The following is a 24,610-nucleotide window of genomic DNA, read 5'->3' on the forward strand; positions in this document are numbered from 1 at the left end:
TATAGAATTTGACAACTAAGTGCTGATTAAGAATTGACAGCTGCAACAAGAACTCCAAACATCCTCTAAAATCCCAAACAAATCACACTCTCAAGAGCTCACTCAAAATCCAACTTTTGAGAAATCCGATATAAAGACAGCAGGCTGGAAATGCATAACCAGCAACACCGATCCACACCAAAATGCTACTAACTCACTCATCTTCCCCAAACACACCCAAACTGACAATATGCATAAAGCGACCAAATACAAACTGGAAATACATCAGCAACATGACCCCATACAATCAGCACTCATCCCAATGCACCCCTTAAAAAGTACGGCTAGGCTGAAAAGTACGATTTTCATTTAAAAATTGAAGACTCAAAACTAAGGACTGAAAACTTGCAAATCCCATCGCCTAGTGCATAGAAATAATCAGAGCCAATACCCAGAATTAGTAAGAGCTTGCACAGAGACTTAGGAGTGAAAATATGCGTCAGCCATGATGCCATCCAGCAACCAGGAAACACACAAATTCACACAGAAATCAGAAAACCAACTGGTGCAATCCATTCTCAATATGATCTATCTATTCCTCTGAATGAGAGATAGTCCCTCCACAGCTAGGTGCTATATTTCAAGCATGAAACTGACACAGGTTAGGAAGCTTGCAATTTCGAAGCACAAGTCTGGCACCATTCCGGCAGCACTTCGTTATACAAATTTCATGGATCCCAAAGTGAGAGCCCAAGTCTCCAATTTATAACTTTTGCCAAGCCAAATTCAAATTCAAATCCCTTAACATGGCGCCCAAATGCCATTCATTTCATTTCACCTCCTAGGCAAAGTTTGCCCAATGGCAATTCCACCACAAAATCGCCACTTTGGATAAATAATAGTTTATAACATAAAGTGTAAAGTGGGCGCTCAAAAATGACTTTATAGGAATAATATTACTTAGGCACAAAATCGCCCCATTCACTTAAGTTATATTTTTTGATTAAAATATCATGTTGAACCCCTTAAGTGAGAACACCAATTACGCCTAGGCCAAATATAATCAAAGTATTTATTAAAAATACATTTTTCCCTTCCAAATACTGATTACTGCTAAAAAGAGCTGAGACTAAGTCAACTGACTTGAACAACTGAACCTGCCAAAAATAGAACTGTTAGAAATAGTACTTACTAAAAATAGTAAGTCCAGGAAACTTCACCAAAAAGATTGTTCTTCGAACCCTGTGGCTCAGCTTGAGAAACCCAGAAAAACCCAGTAATCATGACAACTGACAACAACTTACTAAAAATAGTAAGGTCTGCAAACTCCACTGAATTGATTGCATGTCATACCTCTGCGAAGCTTACAAAAAACATAGAAGGAAATCTTGATTCATTCTGCCAAACTCCAACCAAAACATCCCTGAAAACTGCGAGAAGTCCTAGAAAATATGAAACCCTAATTTTCCACTTCTAGTTAGCCTATGGGTCTCCGAGATAGGCTAATGGCCACCGATTTGCTTATTGCTGAGAAGGGGACATTACAATGTGTACCCAGTAGTTTGTCAGTTGAGGCCTAAGGTTTTGCTGTGGGGATGTTTGTTTAGCCATTTTTTGGTTGGTGGCTATTAGTTGTTAACAAATTGTTGGATTCTTTTAAGTCATCCTATAGACACCTAAAAGCGCCTCTCGACATTTTTGCTGTCACCAGTTCCCTTCGCATCACCACTTTCTAAATTAATCGAATAAATTCTATTTATTTCTATAATTATTCTGATCTTTTTACTACTGTTAATTAAATAATTTTAATTAATTAATTTTACTCTTCCTCTATCATTAATTAAATAAATCAAGACAATTTATTTAATTATTCAATCATTTTTCAATTTTCAATTTTAAATAAATAAATTGAGCATTTATTTATTTAAGTTCATCATTCTTACCATTCTCTTCTCCTTTCAAAAAATTAAGTATAGACAACCTATTTACTCAATTCATTTTTTTGCTCTCAAATCATTAGTTGACTAAAACCAATTATTTAATCTAGCTAATCATTTGCACAATCCAAATCATGACTAATCAAGGGAAATTTTGCTCAAGGTTCAAGATTGCACATGAATCGAAAAAATGACTTTTGCTTGTACAGTCCCATGCTTAACAAGTCTCCATGAAGTCCTCTTATCAAATATTGCCCTTCCGTTCAATCTAGAAAATCTTAGCCTTTCACAGGATTCTAGAAAAGGACTTTTTGGACATCCAAAAAAAGTTTTTTTGATACTCACCCTCTATATCTTTCTCCAAGAAAATTTCCATCATCCAAATCCTTTGAATCATGAAACTTCTTATTTGCACGAATTACAAAGTGCCACTTGGAGGCCTCTCATGCATCCAATCTTCTCAATCAATTTCCTCAATTGTTTTTTCAAATCAATCATAGCCTTTGATCTTCCATCTTTCAAGTCTATAAATAGCCCATCCTATTTATAAGAACTCATGGAATGCATTGTTATGCTATCACTTTGAGCATCTCAAACACCAATTCATCTTGAGCACATCCACCCTTTGGATGCAACAAGAAACTTTTTGGTGAAGGATTTGAATTGTCTTTCATCATTTAGCATAGTCTTTTAGCTCAATCAAAGGTTTACAATAGATAGAATAGGGATTGAATAAATAGTTTGAATCATTTTATTTGTGTTCTATTCTTACTTGTTCACACATCTTACATGATTACTTGACTATTGATTGGATGGTTGACACTATAATCTGTCCCAAGAGAATTTGTCCCAAGGTAGATGCTTGTAAATTGTCACCTTCTTCTCATATCTCTCTTTTTGCTTGTTGGCCAGCAAATATTTAAAGGTGCTTTTAAGCGCCAATTATTTAATATATATATTTAAAAATTAAATAAAACAAATAAATATAAATTATAATAATTAAAATTTAAATAAAATAAAATTTGAATTTTGGAAACTTGGTGCCACTTTTTGGTTTATTGCTGGGAGCAAGGCATGGAAAATTTGATTAAGGAAATTGGTTGTGAACCTGATTTGGAGACTAAGACGAAACCCTCAGCTTCTCTGAAAGGTTTGGGATGGCAAACCCTTCCTTTAATCAAATTTTTCCAAATTTCAATGCAGTTTGATCCCATTTGCTCAGTATTAATATAAACCAGACCTTCCTACAGGTTGCTACCAAATTTCAGGCCTGTAACAGGCCATACCAGGCAGTGAGACATTTAGCTCATTCACCTGGGATTATCCAGCAGTTGTTGGATCCAAAAGGATGAAATGCTGGGTGGCTAGCTATAGAATCATCTGGTCAAACAGTGGAAAATCAAGCGACATCAACAAGTCTTCATCTTAGTGCTCCTAACCATTAATTTGGCCAGGTAAATCATTCTCATGTTCTGACACAGCCTTTGAGATCGTAAGTGCTCAAGTAAGACCCTACAAGAGTTGGATGAATGGGGAGCTTTGATTGAGGTTTTAATGCTTCAGAAGTCACTGTGCAGTTTGAAAGGAAACCTCAGATAGTTGTAGTCGGTTTTATCTATGCAAAATTGTAAGCTTAATTCAGAAATACATTTATTTTAGTTGCTCTCTGATTTTGGCATTTAGCTGTGTAACAAACATTGAAATTATTGGAAGTTAAAATTTCTTGTAGAAGTCTGTTTATCTTGTGTGCTACTATTTAGTTGGTTAATATTGTTAGTGTGAACTTTCTTGGAAAGCCAATATCTGAAAGCTAAATTTGTAAACCTTAGTGAACTAGAAAATCTGATCCATAAATCCTAGGGGTTATTTTAGTGGTATCGGGACTTTTGTTTCTGCCAGCCTGTGGGTGTGTGATGCAGAGTTATGCAGAAAAGTGATCATGAAATCCGGTACTAGCAAAGGGAAATGAGAAAGGAAGAAGCTATGGGTGAGAGGAATGAGGAAATCAACCTCCAAGAGGTCATTAGAAATGAAAACAGGGAGTTGGCTAGAGAATTACAATCCTCCATAATGGATTGAACCAGCAATGAAATGTTGGGAGGTCTAATTCCAATGGTGCTGAAGGAAGTCATTATGCCAATAATGGAGTTTCAGTCAATTTTCCAGCCAAGACATTTGAAGAGCTAGATTCTTGCAAAAGGAGAAGACCCACTTGAAGAAGAGTAGCAGGTACCACCTAATTCCAATGATAAGATGACAAGATATCATGCTGATTATAGTTCTCTAAGTCTTGCCATCCTTTGTGACATGACATTCATGGAGTAATATTACTTGAAGACAAGAAATGGACATAGGAGGAGAAGGTATGAAGAGCACCTTCATAGAGACATACTGCAGCGTTTGGGAAAGATTGCAATGCTTACTTTTGATGGATTGGGAAGTTGTTTAGCTAGAGCATGGTTGCAGAAATTGGATACATACTTCTCTTTGAACCCCATGTTTGAAGAAGAAGCCATCAAATTCGCCACATTGCATCTCGAAGGTGTAGCCCACGAGTGATGGTAGCCTAGCATGATGACCCAAGGTCATGACTTCGTCACTATCTTAGAAGAGTTTAGCCAAAGATTGATGGAGAGATTTGATAGAAGGGTCCAGATATTCACTTTAGAGAGCTAGCATAGTTAAGGCATGAGGGAACAGTGGAGCACTATGTGGCAGAATTTTAGAGGCTATCAGTGACGGTTCCATATGTGATGGATGGGAGGCTCATAGTTCTTTTTGTAGAGGGCTTGTCCGAACCACTTTAGGGGTTGGTAAGGGCATTTGTTCCAAATTGTTTGCAAGAGGCCATTAGGAGAACCCTAAATTTGGAGGATTTAGTGGTCAAAAGAAAATTCTATTCCAAGAATGCATCACCGATTCAACATAGGAAGCCTTTTCAGAAGAGTTTCCCTCCATTGAAGGCACTACCCCCCAAACCAAACAAGGTTGAGGAATCCAAGAATAGACTTTAAAGGAAAAAATTATGCTTCACTTGTAGAGATCCTTGGCAATGAGGTCATAGGTTTTTGTGAAAGGACAAATACATTACATAGAAGTGGTTTCCGATGAGGATTCAGAGGTAGATGACCCTGAGATTGAGGCTGTTGTGTATGAGGTTGAGTAGGAAGACCAAGAAGGAGAGTCCAGGTGGCACACTTGCAATGCTCTTAAGGGTACCTAAATATCATTATTTTTGTGTTAGAGTTTTACAAGGACAAAGGGTGACATTTTTGATCAATAGTGGGGCCACCCACAATTTCATCGATAAAGGATTAGTGGCTGATATGGGTTTGGGGACATAAGATTTTGAAGGGTTTAACATTACAGTGGCAAACAAGTGTACTATTCCATGCAATTGAAGGATTCAATAGTTGTAGTTGACCCTAGGATGACATAAGATGAGAGATGACTTCTATGTGATCGGCATTGGTGATACAAGGTTGGTACTGGGAGTGCAATGGTTGTACTCACTTGGCAAATACACACAAAATTATCAGACCTTGGAGTTGAAGTTCAAATCTAATGGGAAGGAGTTAATGCAAGGTTGGTACTGGGAGTGCAATGGTTGTACTCACTTGGCAAATACACACAAAATTATCAGACCTTGTAGTTGAAGTTCAAATCTAATGGGAAGGAGTTAGTTCTTCATGGCCTTTCCAATAGAGGTCCTATGATGGTCTCAACCAAGAGGATGGAGAGATTTTTTGTAGAGACCAAGTGGGGTAGCAGAATGCTTGATTACAAATATAGTTCTATCCAACGATGGGAGGTACTACCATGTTGATATTCAGTGCATCTTGGATAAACATAGCAAGGTGTTAGGAAAAATTCCTCTTGGTTTACCATTGTATAGGTGCTTTCAACATGTGATTGAGCTTGAGGAAGGAACAAAATCTATCATCACTACTTATTGACACCCTAGGAGATATAAAGAGGAGATTGAGAACGGAATTAAAGAGTTATTGGACATGGAGTCTGCACAAAAACCAAACAAGACCTTATAGAGAAAAATTCAAGGTCAATCACAAAACATGGTATGAAGAATAAGAAAATTGGAGAGATGTGGATATGGAAAAGATGATTGAAAGGATAGCGACTGTCCCCAATCCCTCCTATAGAAAACATCTCAAGCTATGTTACTGGGTTCACCACTTTTGGTCCACACACCCAAATCGGGTTCACCTTGGGTACGCCTTGGGTACATACCCAAGTGTTTGGGTTCGCCAGGTACGAACCCAAGTACGAACCTAGGCATATCCAAAGGCGTTGAGCACCAAAACATTACAAAAACATTCATTTTTGACCTTTTTTTGCATGCAAAAACCCTAGAATGCCCCTAAAAGCACCCCTTCTATCGTACACATTGATCAATGATGAAGTAGCATACTATTAAATGTATTTAGTTTAATCATTCTGAATATTTCTTCAAACTTTTGCATATAATATATATATATATATATATATATATATTTATATTTACCCAAACCCACGAACTGGGTTCGTGTACCTGAACCCGAGCCCGAACCCGAACTGGTAACTTAGGTCTCAAGAAAGGAAATCCATAGCTTTGACTCCAAGAGTCTTAATTTACCAAGCTTGGCTCAGGTCAATATAAAATTTCTTTCAACTCTATAGAGTTACAAGAAGACAATGTTCCTAGTATAGCATTACTCTTCAAGAGATTAGTTCTTTAGTGGTTGCATGGTTTTCAGACAAGCAAAAGTCATTAAAGCCAAACAAATTCGAGAATGAAATGGATAAGGGATGTATATTGTACACCCAAAACAAGAGATTAGAAGTTTATAGGTAACATTTAGGGCTTTAAAAAGTGGTCAAGGAAAAGCCTTATAGTGAGATAATAGAAAATTTTACAACCAGCTTGCTTTGTCTTCCCAAAAACTATTCAACTCTCAGGTTCATAAGGCACTGGAAACCACATGTCAGAGTCTATGAATTAAGCCATATCCCTAGCCCTTAATGGAGGACTGTAAGTAACCTTAAAAGCTCACCCTAACAAGGAAAATACTCACCATAAAAAAATAATTAATCACAATAAACTAGAAAAAAATTAAACTTGGATATGAGGCAAATACTCTACCAATTTACTGCATTCTGTTCAAATTATATCAGACATTATGCTAGGCATGTTTACAGATCCATGCCCTATAGCATAGTTGGCAGACTTTGACTCAGCTAAAGTTGGCAGACCCAAAATTTGTGACTCGGAAAAATCTTAAAAGACACATTTTTTTTTTCAAAATTCAATAACATAATGTATCCAATGAGTCCATAAATGGGTACAAAAGTGTTTTCTATTAAATTTGATTCATTTGAATACCAATAAGTAAAAAATCACATCATCATGTGGAATCCTGATATAACAGTTAGCTGACTGCTATTATGAATTTATGATGATTGCCTTTGAAAATCATTATCATAATTCATAAATTGCATATTTCAACATTTTACATCTTCCTAATCCTTGACCTGATGAACACTTGGGGAGAGGTTCTAACCCTTGCACTTTGCTGCGTCTCTTCACTTGGGATGGAAGGCTGTGTTTGTGGCTTTGGCTCAACTTCCATTTTACTGCTAGATGGCAATGACTCCTCTGCCTCATCGATGCCATCTGATGGCAATCCAGTAGCTTCTTTTGCTGCAACCACATCCTCCATTGCCTGCCTCTCAAAATCAAGAATCCTGTTTGCAGTAAACAATGGGATCTCCTCATCTCACCTTGTCCAATTGATATAAGGATCAATGTCATCTAAATCAATGACCTTTGAACTGTCCTTCACCTTTCTAGTGCAAAGTCAGAGGTTGTATTATATAAAGACGAGGCCATTGAGATGTTTTTGAGTTAATTATTCCACTTCTTTGTGTGAATGGCCTCAAACAAACTTTAGTTGTACTCACAAAAAGAAATAGTACAAGGTTGACACAAAATGTGGAGGGCTAGTGCTGAAGAAAAGAGATTTCCTCTACTAGTTTTGTAATTCTACAGTTCCTAAACAATGAGGCCTCTCACATCATCCTATTCCTAGTGTATCATCCTCTCAATGCATGTTGTCAGGCCTCCATAACCTGTCCATTAGGATCTGCGAAACTGTTTGAATAGGAAAAACCAAGGTTGAGGAAGTACTTTGTTGTGTGAATGGATTGGTGGAGTTGATTAATCCACCTCCAAATCAATGAGCTTCCAAATGGGATCAAATTTAAATTTGTCCCTCTTGTAACAGTTTTGAGGACTTTGGCCCTAGTTGTGGCCTCATAAAAGTACCCCATTGGGTTTTGATCCCCATCTACTGGGTATAGAACTCTAACCAAAGGCTTTGACACCTACAAATACAAACAAATTAAAGTTATAAATTTATAATGGAGTAAATACTTTTAAAGTTTTAATAGAAGAATTTGAATTTTAAATCAAAGTTTTGAGATTACCTTGATGATCTTTGTAGCTCTTTGTGCTAAGAGTTTATCAAAGACCATCCTTACGGTCCTCTCTCCTTCAGGCTTCTTTGAATATGATGAGTCTAGCCATGCTTGACTCATAAACACTTGTTATAAGGAAGTCAACAAACCAATTATGCTTTGCAATGTTAGAAAGATCATTGCAAACCTTGTGACACCTGATTGCATCAGCTCTTTCTCTTTGGTGTGATCTCTCATCAAACTAAATCCCAAGGGTGATCAGAAATAAATTTTGTTTATGTTTTTTGCATCCTCTATGACAGGTTCATCCAATCAACTTTGTTTATGTCATCCAAAAGAAGGTCAAGCCAATGTGCTGTGCAAGGGGTGAAAAGAGGGACAAATGCCTCTCCTAGGGCAATCTGCTAACCACCACTTATACTGTTGCATTGTTAGTTATAATTTTTCCCACCTTTAAAACAACTCCTTCCAACATTAAACTCAAAGGTTTTGCATTTTTTACTTTGTTAGAGGTGAAAAGCACACAAAAAATACTGAGGGTGTTGGGAGGGGGTGGGGTGAATCAGTATTTTAGATTTTTAATGTATGAAACCACATAAAAAACTTAAACAGAACAACCAACAAGATGCCAACACCAGATTTATCGTGGAAAACCCTTTCAAGTAAAAAAAACCACGGCATATAGTAGCTTCCATTCACAAAATGGGCACCAACCCAGAATACAAAGGTGAGCACCAACTCAAGACAACTAAGGCACCAACTCAAAAAGTTACACCAAAACATGAGACAATTTTAACTTGTTCTTATTAAGCCAATAACCCTCAAATCATTAGCTCAAGCAATATACTTCAACGTTTCTAATACTTCTTTGCACTACAACACTTTCTTGACTACAACTCAACTTTCAGGTCACACAATACACAACCATCACACTTCTTCCTACACTCTGAAACAACAAACAAACTCATTGCAAGCTAATGCCGATGAATTCTTTCACTCTATCGATTCTCATAAAGCTTGAATTTCTGCAGAGAATAACTCGTCCTCCAATTTTTTATCATAACCATTTGTGCAGCATTCCTCCTGCTGTAATGCCCCGCCAGGAACCCTAGTAAATACTATTTCTCTCAACTTTTGCAATTTTTCACGCAATCGTGAGGATCTTGACTATTTTTTTTCATAATAATTTTCCCTAATTTTCTCCAAATTAAATCCTTTCCACAAACTAGAAATACACATCAAGCATGAATTCTAAAACAAAAACTCGAATTCACCAGAAGAGGGTTTTGGATTTGACAATTATTTTACACACATCAAGCAAAGAAAAATAAAAATATTTACTAAAAACACACAACTAAGAAATCATCCAACTTGGTATAGTTTTCCTGGAAGAAATCTATAGAAGAGCCCTAATCCTTTCAATAAACTTCCAATAAATTTCTTCACCTAAAATTCTTGACCTGTTCCTGTGTAACTAAAATAAAGACCAATTCCCCTATTTAAACTAAAATTCTAGGTTCAATAGCTTTTTCACGAAAAACCTAAATTTAGAATAATAGTAATTTTTTTAATTTTATTTTCTAAATTTATCACAAAAGATAAGCTAACATGCAATAATTAAAAAAAACATTATTCTTTCTTTTCTTTCTCATGCACATTAAATTAATTTTCTAAATAAAGAATTAAAACAATATTTTAATTCTAATTAATCCTTTTATTCATTTATTTAATTATAACTTTAGAAAATAATAAATACAATTAATCTAATTTATTTTTCTATTTAAATAAAAATATATTTCTAATACCATGCAACTTAATTTAATAATTTCTTTAATTAACTAAATTTATAATCTCAATGCATAAACAATACAATAATGAGATAATTTCATAAACTTAATTAATTAATTAATTAAATCCACTAAAACACTCAAATTAAACAAATCTCAAGCAATTACCCATAAAAGATAAAATGACAAAATACGAAGACGAACTAACTGACAAGACGACCAACTGACGACACTCATACGAGTGTAACTGAGTAAAATAGGGTCAACTACTATCTCCTCCACTTCCATCGGAAAATATAATGCACGCTCAGACCTGTGAAGCCAGGGGGAGACGATACCCTGTACCTACCTGGTACTTGTACCTGCAATATCCTGCATCACCGAACCACACATGCATATATATACAATATAGAAAACACGGCATACACAACGATGAAGGAGAATTGCGACGTTCCCTGTCTCACCGAAATGAGTGAAGGAAAATCGTCCCCTTGCATCCAATACACTCGCAGACACACAACATATAATTCTACATTGCATAAATAAAGTAAAATGTCAGTACATAGCAATAATCCATAAAATGCCATAAATCACAAGTACTGAAATACTACAAATAAATTATACATCTCATCTCCAAATAAAGCATAATGTCATAAAAATCTGAATAATTTATCATGGTAATGTATCCACTGAAAACAACCAATAATAAAATGTGAGTCTAATGAGTTCAAACAAGTAGGGGTACTACACCTGCTCCAGCCACATCAGTTACCTCCCCTGTCAACTCCACCAAGCACTCGAGTAAAATATTCTGAATTCTTCATTCACGAAAAAGAAAAAGCTTCCGCTGCCAAAGTGCCAGAAATACAGAGTCTTCAAATAAATCAACTGCTGAAATTTAACCAGAGCTCTGTGAGTGTCTGTGACGGTGAATAGAAAGCAAAGGAGTCATCATGAATCACGAGAGCTAAACACAGCACCGCTATCGTTTTGCATGAATATTATCCTTACAAAATCTCTGAGTCTGCACCTGCGGATAATGCACACCAGACCTTCTCTCAAGTCCAAATCCAAGCCTTGTTGTTTTTTTTTATTCGTGTCACAAACATGACTTGAGCCTTTTTGGATTTCCACACACACACAACAACTCATATCTGTAGTTTTTGAAAATAAAAACATCTCCTAGTTACTGTAGATGATCAGTGATCACAACACTACTTTCTAGCAGCCCAAAAAACATCATCAAAAAAACTCTCAAGAATACCAGAAGAAATGGTTCTACATCCAACCTACAAAAGAGACGATTCTACATCTTTTTTGGAATAAAAAACAGAAGCTGTTTCTTTTAGCTTCAAACTTACACGTAACATGATACTCCAGCTTTAATTCACTGTCCCAAAAGAAACATGATGAAAAATGGTTTTTATAACTCTGTGTTCAGAACATGAACTGTGCTCTTTAACGCACCTGCCGACTCACCACTCTTTTTTTTAATGTCCAGAACTTTCAGAAAGAATATCGACATGTCCATGTAATATTCAGTCAAAAACTGCAGGCTGGTGTGAAAGTGTTTTTTAAGTCTGATAACATTCCGACATAGCATGATAACCTTCCGATGTAGCAGGCTGGTAGTTGTTTTTTGAACGCCACATACTTATGAAAAGTCAAAAGGTGATGTGTCAAACAGTTTTGGCCAAACAAACCAGCAAGCAGGTGACATGGCAAGTAAGTAAACAGGCTAGCAGCTTAAGTAGATAGCCAGGGTGCGGAAGTACAAAGACAAGCAGCTGAAGTAGACACCCAAAATGCTCAACCAAACATCCAACCAGCTCAAGTAGACTAGCAAGGAGCTCAAGCAGACAAGTAGGCAGCTCAACATTTCATTCCGATTCTCTGTTTAGAAACCTTGACAAATATCATTTGACATCAATGACAAAATGTTCAACAAGAGGCATTAAGTGATTTCAAAAGAATTACCTCACCATTTGAAGCCACCATAAAGTTGATAAGGGTGAGATTCTTTCCATCTGTCCACCCATTTGAAAGAATAGTGCAACCATATTTTAGCCATTGCTTCTTTTGTTCTTCGACAACTTACTTTGCATCTTCAATTGCATCCACGAGCAACTTCCCACTTAAGTCTTTTTGAGAGGGTGCCTTTGTAATGTCTCGTTTTAGGAACAATGTAATATAACCACAAAATTTAATGCTTGATACCACTTGTAATGTCCCTTACTGAACAATATATGAATTGTAGGACAATTAATGTCTGATTTTTATAATAAACTTATGTATTTGGAAATAAGAATGCAATTATATAATAAATGATAATGATCAAGCCACTGGCTGTCTCTGATTTGTACAATTAAGATTATGCTTGAGTGAATTGATATCAATTGGTACTAAGTGCACAATCACTTGCTGTTTCAAATAAGACAATATAAATATGCAATGGACTAGAAGTCGATATTGCCAATGGCAATATGAATGGCTGTTTCTGATTTGGAATATATAGTATGCACAATTGGTTACTTCTGTTTCAGATCTGGAAATGATATTATGCAAGGTATATAGTGCCGTGTCTGATGTGAATAATCCTTGGCTTCATGCACACAATATTGGGCCTTCGGCCTTGCTCACACAAGCTCTTCCAAACTGGAAAAAGAAACAATATAAAACACCATTGATGATTGAGTGAATGATTGTGAATGCCTTCTTATATAATGTTTTTGGAATGATAAGTCACGATGCCAAAAGACATGTCTTCATACCGTCTCCTTTCCTTAACGCTAATCACACCACTTTATTACTAATCACTGCATTCTGATCCTTTATGTTAATGCCTCCTTCCATTATCTAATCTGTTAGCCTTCTTACTAATTATTGTCTTCTGGAACAGATTGCTGACCATTAAATATCGATTTATTATTATGTCCTCTCTAATCATCAGTCAGATAATATAGTTAAGGGATGCGGAGTTGTAAAGTACGTGGTGGCTGTTAGAAGAGTTTGCCGCTGTTGATCTGATTGATATTCCCTTAAGTTTGCTAGTCTCGTGGGAATTGGTTGTTGCCTTATCATTAGTCGATGCTAACCAAATCATGATTCTTATCATTAGTCTTTTATCTTAATCCTCCTTATCAAACTTCACTTGTAATCGCATCCTCTGCAAATATAGTTGCGGTTCTGTGTTTGCAACTCTATTAATTCCTCATTGTGACTGCTGATGGAAGGAATCTTAGTCGCTGTTCTTACATACCTCCCATATCAACATCACCTCTTGCTGCGTCCAATATTCTTTTGGACTTGTTATTGGTGCTGTGAGAATTCCATTATAGAGTTGCGTATAATTTCTTATTTACTTAATTGTGTTAAACTTCTCCATGGACTTTCAATTTACCTTTCAATTTTGTCTCTCCTAGAGACTTCACAAAATTGTAATGATGTGAAAAAGGATGGGGACATTACAGCCTTGGACCCTTTTCTTGCAATTGTCAATTCAGTTACCAAATTCTCCTTCTATGGGTTGTTTGCTACATTGAAAGGAAGGTTCTTGAAATACCAAAAATTGGCACATGCCTTATCTGCTTCTCGATGCACACCTTGTACCTTCCAATGATGGTTGTGCTCTAGGTATGTTTTTAATTTTTTTTTCGATGTCTAATCATTTGAGTTTTCATTATCAATGTGCATAGACGACAAATGGAAAAGGCCAAAAGGCTACAAATTCAAAATGACAAGATGAAGACAACTAGATCTATTGTTGCTATGCCTCTACCTCATCTTTGCCTAAATCAAAATTAGAGTTTGAATCTGAGTTTGCCGATATGAGGGACTGCCTCATCCAATGGAACCTCAATCAATCCCTCCCATGCTACCTCATCAATTTGTGTGGCATCTTTGAGATCAACATCCCACCATGTAATTGGAGTTTGTTGATCCTTAGGAGTTTGTCGATCTTGAAGTTGCAAGGCAGTATGCATAGCCACCAACTTCTTTTCTGTTGAGAAGTAAGTCAATTTTTCTTGACTGACTAAATGAAGTTGTATGTGGACCAATTCTGATCTACAACAAAGGATCTAACAATTTGTGAAAAATGGAGAGTGGCGAGTACCTTTAATTCTACTACATTCTTGCTATGCCATGTCATGCCCACCATCCAAATGGATTGGATTGAGTTACATTAGCTCAACTTGCCTTTGCCTTTGGTAAGCTAAATGTTGGACCTCAAAGATAAACAAAGGCAATCCATTGCATTCAAAGTAAAGTTGCTTCCTCAATGCTATACATCTTTTGGAGGGTCTTTATTAACCTGTCTTTCACCTCTTCTTCATCACAAGGAGACACTCTTCCAACCCTGGACCATACCATTTGGGTTTAGAGCATAGGCTGCTATATAAAGTGGGTGTTTATAGTGTTCCACTGCTGCATGACAATGTGCTTGAAATCCTTATATAATCCCAAATCAGGTTCCTTGCTATGGATTGCTTGCTTTATTTGTCCAAGCATGTTGTCAAATGTCTCGTAAATCTCTCCAATGCTAGGAGAGTTTGTCTAGCATATATAATGGTCCACACAATAGGTGATATGAACAAACAAATATATTTGCAAACAAAAATTCCAAAAAAGTATAAGACTCAAAAGTCAAAGAGTGAATGCTAATACAAAAAGTAAAAATAATTTACAAGTTACAAACACGAGTAAATTATTAGTTTTATAATAAAATAAAAATTCTCTTACCTTTGTGGACAACCAATCATCATCAAGGATGTTCTACTTCACACTATTTTCTTCAGCTGTGTTTGCCTCTTGCCATTTGCCCCGCTAGATTAACCATCTTTAATTGTAGAGCATGCTGCATTTCAACCATCCTCTCCAATATAATAAAATTATTGGCATATCTATTTTCTATGGGTTTGAGGAATTTCTTCCTTGAAAAAGTCCTAAAGAGATAGGTGTTGGTTGCAAATGAACATTTGTATATCTCTTGTTTCTGTTCAATTTATTTCCCTTATTTCTTTCAATACATTGTTCAGCACATGAACACATGGGGTCAAAAAAATGTGCTTCTTAGCAACCTCCACCATCATGCTAACTAATTTACATGGCTGAATTGGTGACCACCTGCACTACATTTGAGACACAACTGTCTTTATGCAATTTGTTAAAATCTAAAATTGAAAATTTACATTTGCATGTTCCATCGAGAAATCAATAGGTCTAAGAAAATAAGAGCTAGCTGCACATTTGAGCATGATATTGAGGAGTGATCAATGATTAATATTGGTTCACCCATCCATGATAATTGAGCAGTCCGGCCATAGCCAACTTTGCCTCCTGTCCTCTATCAATAAATTCACCTTAGGATACTCTTTATCAAGGAGGGTGGTCCATAGATCATGATATCCAAGTGAGGCATATGAGGGATCAACAACATTTGTATCTTTTAGTATTTGTTTGAAATAGGGAGAATGTGCCACATTAAAATGGGATGGTGTGGGCAAATAAAATTTGGCAATTGGAGAATCTGCCACTTCCCATGATTGCACATTTACCATCCTCGCAATTGTCCCTGATCTTTGACTAGGCTTCCTCTTTCCTCTTGTAGAAATCTCACCATCGGCAACCATGAATGGCATAGGAGATTTTGTAGACTCTACTGACATACCCTTAAATCTTGCTTCACCTTCAATAAACAATCCATTTGTCTCTATGTTTATCTTTGGACAAACTTACACCCTTTGTCCTGTAATGTCATTAGATGACTAGATACCTTGGTGTAATTCTGTCTGAAATCTTTGTTGCACAAATGACAACCAAGCTCTACTTTCTGCTGAATTTTTCTTTTTACTTTTGTCTAAAGCTATTACAAATTGCAAAAGAGGTTTAAAGGGTTTGAATGGGCTCTTTGCACAAGGTTTTAATAGGATGGAAGGGCATTCAAATGGGTTATATGGCTGTCCCACTTCAAAATACTTCCACACCTTGATGAAACCCCAACCGAAAATCTTCTTTGTTCCATGCCTTCATGTTCACTACCCTCACTGCTGTTCATTTTGTTTTAAGGAAAAAAAAATAGAGTGCAAAGTTGCAAACTCAAAATAGAAAACAAGAATGACTGTCCTAGGCCCTAGGCCTTTAACACTTTTAGTTTTGAAAAATAAATAAAAATTCTAAAAATTTAAACACCTAGCTCTGCTGCTGCTCTTCTTTAGCTGCAAACTGCCCGCTAAGAGGTGAAATGTTAGCTGCCCATTGCAATAGTAAACCTCAATAGTCAGCCTTAAACAATATGGGTGCTGCTGCAATAGTAGACAGTACGATGCAAATCTGACACGTTCCAATATTTTTGTTGCTCTTAGGACTATGAGCCAAGTTTATCTGTTGCACATTCATTCAATTCAATATGGTCCATCCATGAATTCTTTTAGGGTTTTGAAAGACAAGGTCTCAACTTGATGCTTGTTTTTATTCTTTATCAATGCATTTTTTTAAGGCTCTTGTGGCCAGGGATGGCTAGCCTTCCCTGGACTACATTGCTCTATTTCCGGGATATTTCCAGTTGGCACAGCCTGGGGATGTTTCTGGTATGTCTCTGCATCTCTGCATCCTGAAACATCTGAGATACAGGGGCTCTGAGATACAGGGGCCCTGGAAAAGCCCTTGGGGTGTGTCCCTTTGGAAGCTAGTTTTCAACACATAAATAGCAATTACAAAATTATTCTGATGGAGGAAACAACTAATGGTCTTTACATAGCTAAGATAGATATCTTGTGGGACTTTTAAGTTTATAGACTATAGCTACGGAAATAGTTAAGATGACTTGGAAATTGTCTTCATCAGTATTGCAATTTTTGAATTTTAGTATTTCATTTTCACTAATATAACTATGTACAATTTCTTTTATAATACTTTAGTACTGAAAATATATGAGTACTTGGCATCAAAGTTAGCAAGCAACATAGCCAGGCCATTTAAAATTGAGCACCGAGAGGGCACTCGAGCATTGAGTGCAATATTGAATTGATAACTTCTGGCCACATTGTTGACTTATCACCTGTTGAAACAACCATGTAGACAGCAAAAATCTATAAGCAATAACGAAGTGACCGTAGTATTTACCTATTATGGAATTTAATTTCTTTGTCAAGTTTGAATAGTGAACCATTTTATTGTATATTGGCTTGTTGATTTTTGTGTGATTATTCTCTTTATTACACCCATCCTTGTAGATAAACGATACTATAATAAGACAGCAACTGAATTGAATGGTGTGTTTGATGAATGATCAAATATTTATTTATGTAATTTAGCCCTGATCTTGCAACACATCATTATGTATTATCTCAACCCTCGTTTGGTGCATTGTTGCAGTGAGGCTTGCACCGGAGGAAGATGCATTTGTTCTTTCAGGATATGAGCACAATGCCATAACTCCCATTGGCATGAAAACAGATATTCCTGTAAGATTCTATCTTTGGTCGTGCATTATTATGGGAGGGTGAATTTCAATACTTTTAATTTAGAGCCAGTCACATTTCTGACAATAGAGATTATGTCCTTTCAGTCTAATCATATTTTGTCTGATACAGGTCATTCTTTCAGATGCTATTGTCAAGCTCAAGCCAGATTACTTTTGGTTAGGTGGTGGGGAAGTTGATTTGAAACTTGGAATCAGAACTCAGGAATTTATAAATTTTGTCAAACCATTCATAGTTGATTGCTCGGATGTATAAACATTCATTTGACTTAGAGAATATCGATGGCAGGCATTCTTTTTACAGAGCTTCAATTGCTAATTAAAGGTTTAGTCATTAGCGTCTGATCCACATCTATTCTATGATGTGCAATATGTTAAGCTATCGGTTTATCTATATCTGGAATTTATTAGATAGTCCATTCATCATCACAAAAAGCCTCTTGGATGCATATCTTAGTTATACCAAAATTTTATTGGTTTATAATCATTTGCTACCATTGAATGACAATCATGGAGTTGCATAATGAAGAAACAGCTATTTATACAATTTACAGATCTGTTAAGCTGCCATATTTCTGTCTATTTGATCGCAAAAGAATCATGCGTACATGTGAAATTTGTGAACTTGAATATTTTGAGAGTTAGCTTTGTTAAAAACCAGAGTGATTTCTGATTAAGAGTTACTCGTGATGTGTAAATTTTTTAAAAATGATGGATAATATACTTAAGTTTATTTAGTGGTTATGACACAAGCTGATGGCAGACAAACTCTCAGCAAAGATGTTAGAAACAAAGGCACTGTGTTAACAATAGCTTCATATAGTTTTCTTATGGAAGCTGTGGAAGTTCCTATACAGAATGAAGTATATTCCTATACAGAATGAAGTATAACATGTTTTGATTCTATAATTTGCTATTTAGAATCACACAAAAAGGTAAAGCATTGTATGCAATGCTAAAATGCCACTGCTGAAATACTAAACAATAAAACTTTAGGTTCTCTACGTTTGAGCATTCTTTTCTTTCAAAGGATAAAAACAATAGCAAGATGAATTTCTATTTTTTTGTAATGGATGTAATGACTTGAAAATTGGAATTGTCAAGTAAATTAATACTTGACGAGTCCTTGCTAGAATTAAATATCTAATATTGTGGCTTTACCCAAGTAAATGCCTCGGCATGTAGAGGATTAGAAAGAAGCCAAACTTTTCACGAAGGGTCCATTATGAGGAGCCAAACTTTTCACGAACATGGTAGAAGCCATTTAAACTGTTAACGAATGAACTTCTATTCACGTGTTCAACCATTACAACACAAAAAATTGTCAACCCGTTGTTAAGTACCTGAGAAACCATTTCTATCATACATCAATGAAATTTGACAAGGAAATTGATGCTATTAACAGTGAGGAATCAACACAAAATACGGTATAAAAAACAAATGTGCATCTTCAAAAAAAATAAAAGAATATGATTAACAAAATGATCAGTGTATTCATAAGTGAGAGCGTAAAGGTTTACCTATAACCTTAAGAAACCCAATCAGTAAAAGCAACTAACCAAAAGAATCCATGCTTTGTTCATCAATCCTCATGGTTATAGATAAATTGTGGGTCTATTTTGAATTAAAAGCATAACAATTCCTCGTCCAGGCAAAGATGTTGCCCCTCTAAACCTCTAATAATTATGTTCAGGTTTAATAGTCATATATGGAGCAATCCCATATCACTTTTCTTCTTTTCCAAAGGATTTGTTGGTTGGATGGCACCACAGATATTTTTTTCTTAATATAAAATATTTTTACATAAATGAACCATGCCTCGAATTTACGTGGGCACGTAGAAATCTGCCTCGGAGTTTTAGTTTTGCCTTAAAGTATGTGGGCCTCATTTCCCTTGATTATAAGAAGAATCAAATGAAACGTATCTCAAGTTTTTTTGGGGGCACACAATGAGATGTGTTAATTATATACTTAAATATTCTTGAAAGTTTAAGTTATTAATATTTCTATCATCTACTTATGACACAAATTTAGCTGACTATCTTCATACTTGTTTCTAGGCCATAAGATGGACTTTTGATCTCAAATGAAGCTGTACACTTTAAATTTTCCAAATATTTGTCTAATTTTCATTTGTTTGTTCTCCAGTCAATTTGGTATTGGGTTTTCTCAACTTTTTTGAAACATCTTTGTTGTTGGGGGTGTGACATTCTTGTACTTAATGCTCTTTGGAAAATTGCACTTGGGAATGCTCTCTAGAGGATTTGATTGTAGCACAAGAGGCACATCTTCAAGGGTGAATCTTATCCTAAGATAAAGTATTGGTCTTTCGTCAAAGTGGTCATTATCCAAAATGTCAACTTCATTTTAAACAAAGTATTTTGTCCATCATCTAGTAAACAATTGTATATCCTCAAAAGGGGAGACTTTTTTGTGTAATGGTGGGGCTTCTTGCCTATAGTGCAAACAACCAAGGATCAAACCTCACAGAGTCGTTCTCTACCATGCCAACAATGGAGATTGCTTACTTTGGTGTTAACACACCAAAAATTTAATCATGGCTCACAATCTTATCACTGTTCGAATGTCTCTCCTACTTGCGTGCCCCTTGCAATTGCTATAGGGTGTATCGTAGTTTCTGCAATTGTGCCTTGTTGGGTGATGACATGTCACAAAATCCTTCTGTCAACCCTAGCCAACTTGTGTTCTGTGCTTAAGGTTGACCTAAACCTCGTTTCTGGTGACGTTGACATTGACTTTGCCCCTCTAGTGCTTGCTACTATTGTGGGTGTTCGTAGGTTTGCTGAGGCAACTAGGTCTAGTCTTGCTCACCCTTTATAGGTGAATCACCCTCTTCTGTGTGCCAAACATCCTCGACAGTGGTTTGCAAAGTGGATGTGGCAATGAAGATTTATACTAGTGTAGAGGTTTGGTCTATAGATTCTCCAACCTTTGGCCTTCTCTTTTCAACTTTCAAAACTAGGTGTTGGACTTTTGGAGACCCTTCGTGATTGGTAAGATTGAGCTTTTCCCCAATGCAAAAGGTTTTATCATCACTTCGTTTGCCTTTTCCGAGGATAAAAACTTGGTATTGGGTAATTTGTGGGCTTGGGGAGAGCACTCTCTCCTCGTCAAACCTTGGACAACCGCCTTTAACCCCCTTATCGAACCACTCAACATGCTTCTAGTGTGAGTTAAGACTTTAGAATTTTTCCCTCTAATTTTGGGAGGATTCTTGTTATGAGGCCATTAACAACTCTAATGGTTGCTTCTTGAAAGTTGATGATTCTACCTCCTACATGGGGCATTCTACTTTTGCTCACATTTTGGTGGATATTAACATCTCCAAGCCTCTTCATGGGGATGTGGTTATGATGGTTGGGGATAGGCCTTGAACTCAATCGTTTGATTATCAGGGTCTCCTATTTAGGTGTCGTCATCGCTTCTCAACCGGTTACTTGGCTACAAATTGTTCTCTTTCACATAAAAAAGGCACTGTTACTTGGTGGAAGAATGCTAATGGTAATCACTTGATTGTCCAGACTCTTGATTCTCCATCAAATGACTCCTAAGGATAACGACGAGTCCTTAGCTTTTGGTGTGGTCTTATTGTGCCTTGTGGACCCTATTGGGAAACCTCCTACTCCATACTCACGACTTGGTTTGCCCGTAGCTTCTACTCAGATCCAAATTTTTTATGAGGTGGATGGTTGCCTCTTGTCTTGCTCTATGTGTGTTGATGGGCCCTTTGTGGGGGTTTCTCCTCTTGCTCCTCCTTGTAATGCAATTTTGGAGGATAATATCAGTTGGATTCTTGTTAGTCGATGGAGGAAACATCTTTCCTTTTTCTCTTCCCAAACTCATAATCAACTTGTGGGTGATAGGTCAACTCATTCTTGACACACGTTTGTTCAAGTGGGACCTCGATGGTCCCTGCATTCGTCTATAGTCATGTTGGCAACTTCACTACAACTATTCTTGATTGTGTTGCTTCTTAGCTGTTTATGGCTAATCAGACCTTGTTTTATCTAGCATTTTGATTGTCTTTGTTTTGGAACAAAACCTTGTTTCCCCCTACTTTTGTTCAAGGCTATGGGCCCTTTCAAAATCCTTGCTTACCTTAATAAAAAAACTATATATTGTTAATGTTTACATTCTCTTTGAAACTTGCCTTCCTATTGAGATTTTCCTCATGCTTACATGGATAAAGCTTTTGATGCACAAACATTTGAGGAAGTAAAGGGTATTTCTAAATTGGATTCAACAATGAAGGAAGGATACTCTTCCTTGACCAAAACTCATACTTGGGAGTCATTCCCACTTCCAAACGAAAGAGCAATGATTTGATGCAAGTGGATCTCTTGAACCAAGTATGCAATGGAACAATACATATACATCACATGACTTGTTGCTAAAGGATTCTCACAAGTACCTAGAACATATTATATTGAGGCCTTTGCACTCATTGCCAAAATGAATTATCTACCTCACTCTAGCCATTACCATCACTCACTATTAGCTTGTCTATTAGATGGACATAAAGAGTGCATTTATTCATAGTGCTCTACAAGAGAAAATCTATTTGACACAACCATAGGGTTACATTCATAATTCTTCCTTGGCATGCATATTTCATAAGAGGCCCTTAAGGCTTGGTATGGCAAGATATATTCCTTCCTTCTTTCTCTTGTTTTCACCAATGTCACTTCAACCCTAATGTCTATATTTTATAGCAAGATGATGAGATTATCCTCCTGGTGTTGCACGCTAATGAATTAATCAATGAGATTTTTTCATCTTTGATTGTCTCCATTTAGTTTGCCTTACACGATAGATTCTTTATGGTAGATTTGAGATTATTACATTACTTCCTCGGGATTGAGAGTACTTAGACTGATTTTGGAATAAGTATTGCTCAACTCAAATATGCTCTTGATCTAGTCTCATTGTTATAGATGGTCGATTGTGAGCTTGACCAACTCCCTTTCTATCATGGGTCAAATTGAAGGTGTTGGAAATTTGAAGGAATTGATTATGTGTTGCATTGATGTTTTGTCATTGATGTCAACACTAGCTGTTTTGCTGTCTACCGACTTCCGGTAGAGTGCTTGGATTATGATATTGATCTGGAGACCATCTTTGGTATTCTTCGATTTGGTCCGACTTGTGGTATTGGCTTGGATTGGTTATTCATGTGTTCCTGATGCGTATCACATTCAGTTGGTTTGGGATTTGATGATTTGGATGCTATCATTTGTTCTAGTAAGCCTTTTGGTCACCGGTAAGGGTTTTACCGGCAGTGCTTTGATGAAGATTTTTTGATGAATCTGATAAGTGGGTTTGGTGCGGCTTCTAGAAGGTTATCAGGATGCTGATGGTTATCTTGTTCGTGTTCCAGTTGATCGGTGGTGTTTCATTTGGCTTATGGCGACCTATTATAGGTCTGGTCTTATTCTGCTAGGTTATGGACCAATTTGTGTAACGTGTTGGTTGATGCTCCCGATGCGTCATCGATTGGATTTATTGTTTGGATTATGTTGTTTCGGTCTTAGGACGACTTGGTTTATCACTGGTTTGCAGGATTATGCGACAGATCTATTGTATTATCTTTTAGGTGGCCAACCTAATTGTTGAGGTCCCAGGTTGGTATAAATATGATGTAAGATCTCTTTGTAGATCACAACTTAGGAGGGTGATATAGGATTATTTGTGTGCGAACAATGTTGTAATCATATGCAGAGGTTTTGGTCGATCATAGGTGATCGAATTGGGTTTGTGAAAGAGGTTTAAGACCTCCGGTATTGAGCTTAACCGGTACTGTACTCAGGCATAGGAGATGCTATTCTTGCAATTCACTCATCTTTCCGGATTGTAGTATGGATTTGTTTGTAATTAGTGAGGCTCCTTTTGTGATGAGCTGTGTGCTCTAGGTAGTGTGCCTTCTTGCATGTGCAAGCCCCTCTTATTGCAATCACATACTTGTTGCAGAAGTATTATTTGACTGTGGGTAGGCTTCCCACTGTGGTTTTTCCCTTTACCGGGTTTTACACGTACAAATCTTGGTGTTATGGATGGTTGGTTAATTATTCTATAATTTATGTTTATGCTTAACCATTACATCTGCTATTCCGGTATTTGGTTTATGCATTCTGGTATAAGGTTTTGTGAGCTTAAAGTTTTGTAATCCATTGACAACTGATTCACCCCCCCCCTCTCAGTTGTCCACCACTTATCCCAACAATTCGTATCAGAGCTGGGTCCTCTTTTGCAGAAGCTTAACCACATGAGGAAGATCCTATGACAACTAATAATTCCACTGCATCTATTTTCTAGAGAGAAACCCCTAAGCTTGATTTGACAAATTATAGAGTATGGAAGATTCAGATGGAGACTCATTTGAGATGTATTGGGAAAGAAATTTGGGAGATCACGAAGAAAGACTATACTCCTCATAATCCGGCATTTTGCAATCCTCCTCCAACAAGCATGGATAAGGACATTGAAAATGATTGTAGAGCTAGAGAAGCACTCTTGAGCGCACTATCTGATCAACAAATTATGGGATTAACTGACCAATCTAATGCAAAGGCTATATGGGATAAGTTGGAAGCTTTGAATGAAGGTGACCCTACTGTTAAAATTGCTAAACTTGATGGTTACTGGGTAAGGTATGAGAACCTGAAGATGGAAGAAGATGGAAGGATTACTGCTTTCATGTAAAGAGTTAATGAAATTGTTATGGGAATTCAATGATGTGGTGGATCTCCGAGCGAAGATGAGATTGTTTCTGAAGTTTTGAGAGCTTTGTCACTGACTTACAAGATGAAGGCTATTGCAATTAATGAGCTGAGAACAATGGCTAACACTTCTGCTAACCAGGATACTTTGGTTGGGAAATTGTCTTCTTTTGAGCTTGAAGAATTTGGTCCTCAAGGAGCTGCAAAGACTGAATT

At 36.6% G+C, this 24,610-nt stretch overlaps 1 protein-coding gene across 1 annotated transcript in view; it reads left to right on the forward strand.

Annotated features, from left to right (window-relative positions):
- Window positions 1-18,401, forward strand: part of LOC131053974 (uncharacterized) — a 61,783-nt gene extending 43,382 nt beyond the window's left edge. Inside the window, exons 4-5 of the mRNA XM_057988542.2 lie at window positions 17,552-17,640; window positions 17,770-18,401. Of these exons, the coding sequence (XP_057844525.1) occupies window positions 17,552-17,640; window positions 17,770-17,913 (233 nt within the window). The 3' untranslated portion in view covers window positions 17,914-18,401. The remainder of the gene's footprint in view (window positions 1-17,551; window positions 17,641-17,769) is intronic.
- The last annotated feature ends 6,209 nt before the right edge of the window (window positions 18,402-24,610 follow it).

This window comes from Cryptomeria japonica, chromosome 3 (genome assembly GCF_030272615.1).
Source record: "Cryptomeria japonica chromosome 3, Sugi_1.0, whole genome shotgun sequence".
Classification (NCBI taxonomy): Eukaryota; Viridiplantae; Streptophyta; class Pinopsida; order Cupressales; family Cupressaceae; genus Cryptomeria; species Cryptomeria japonica.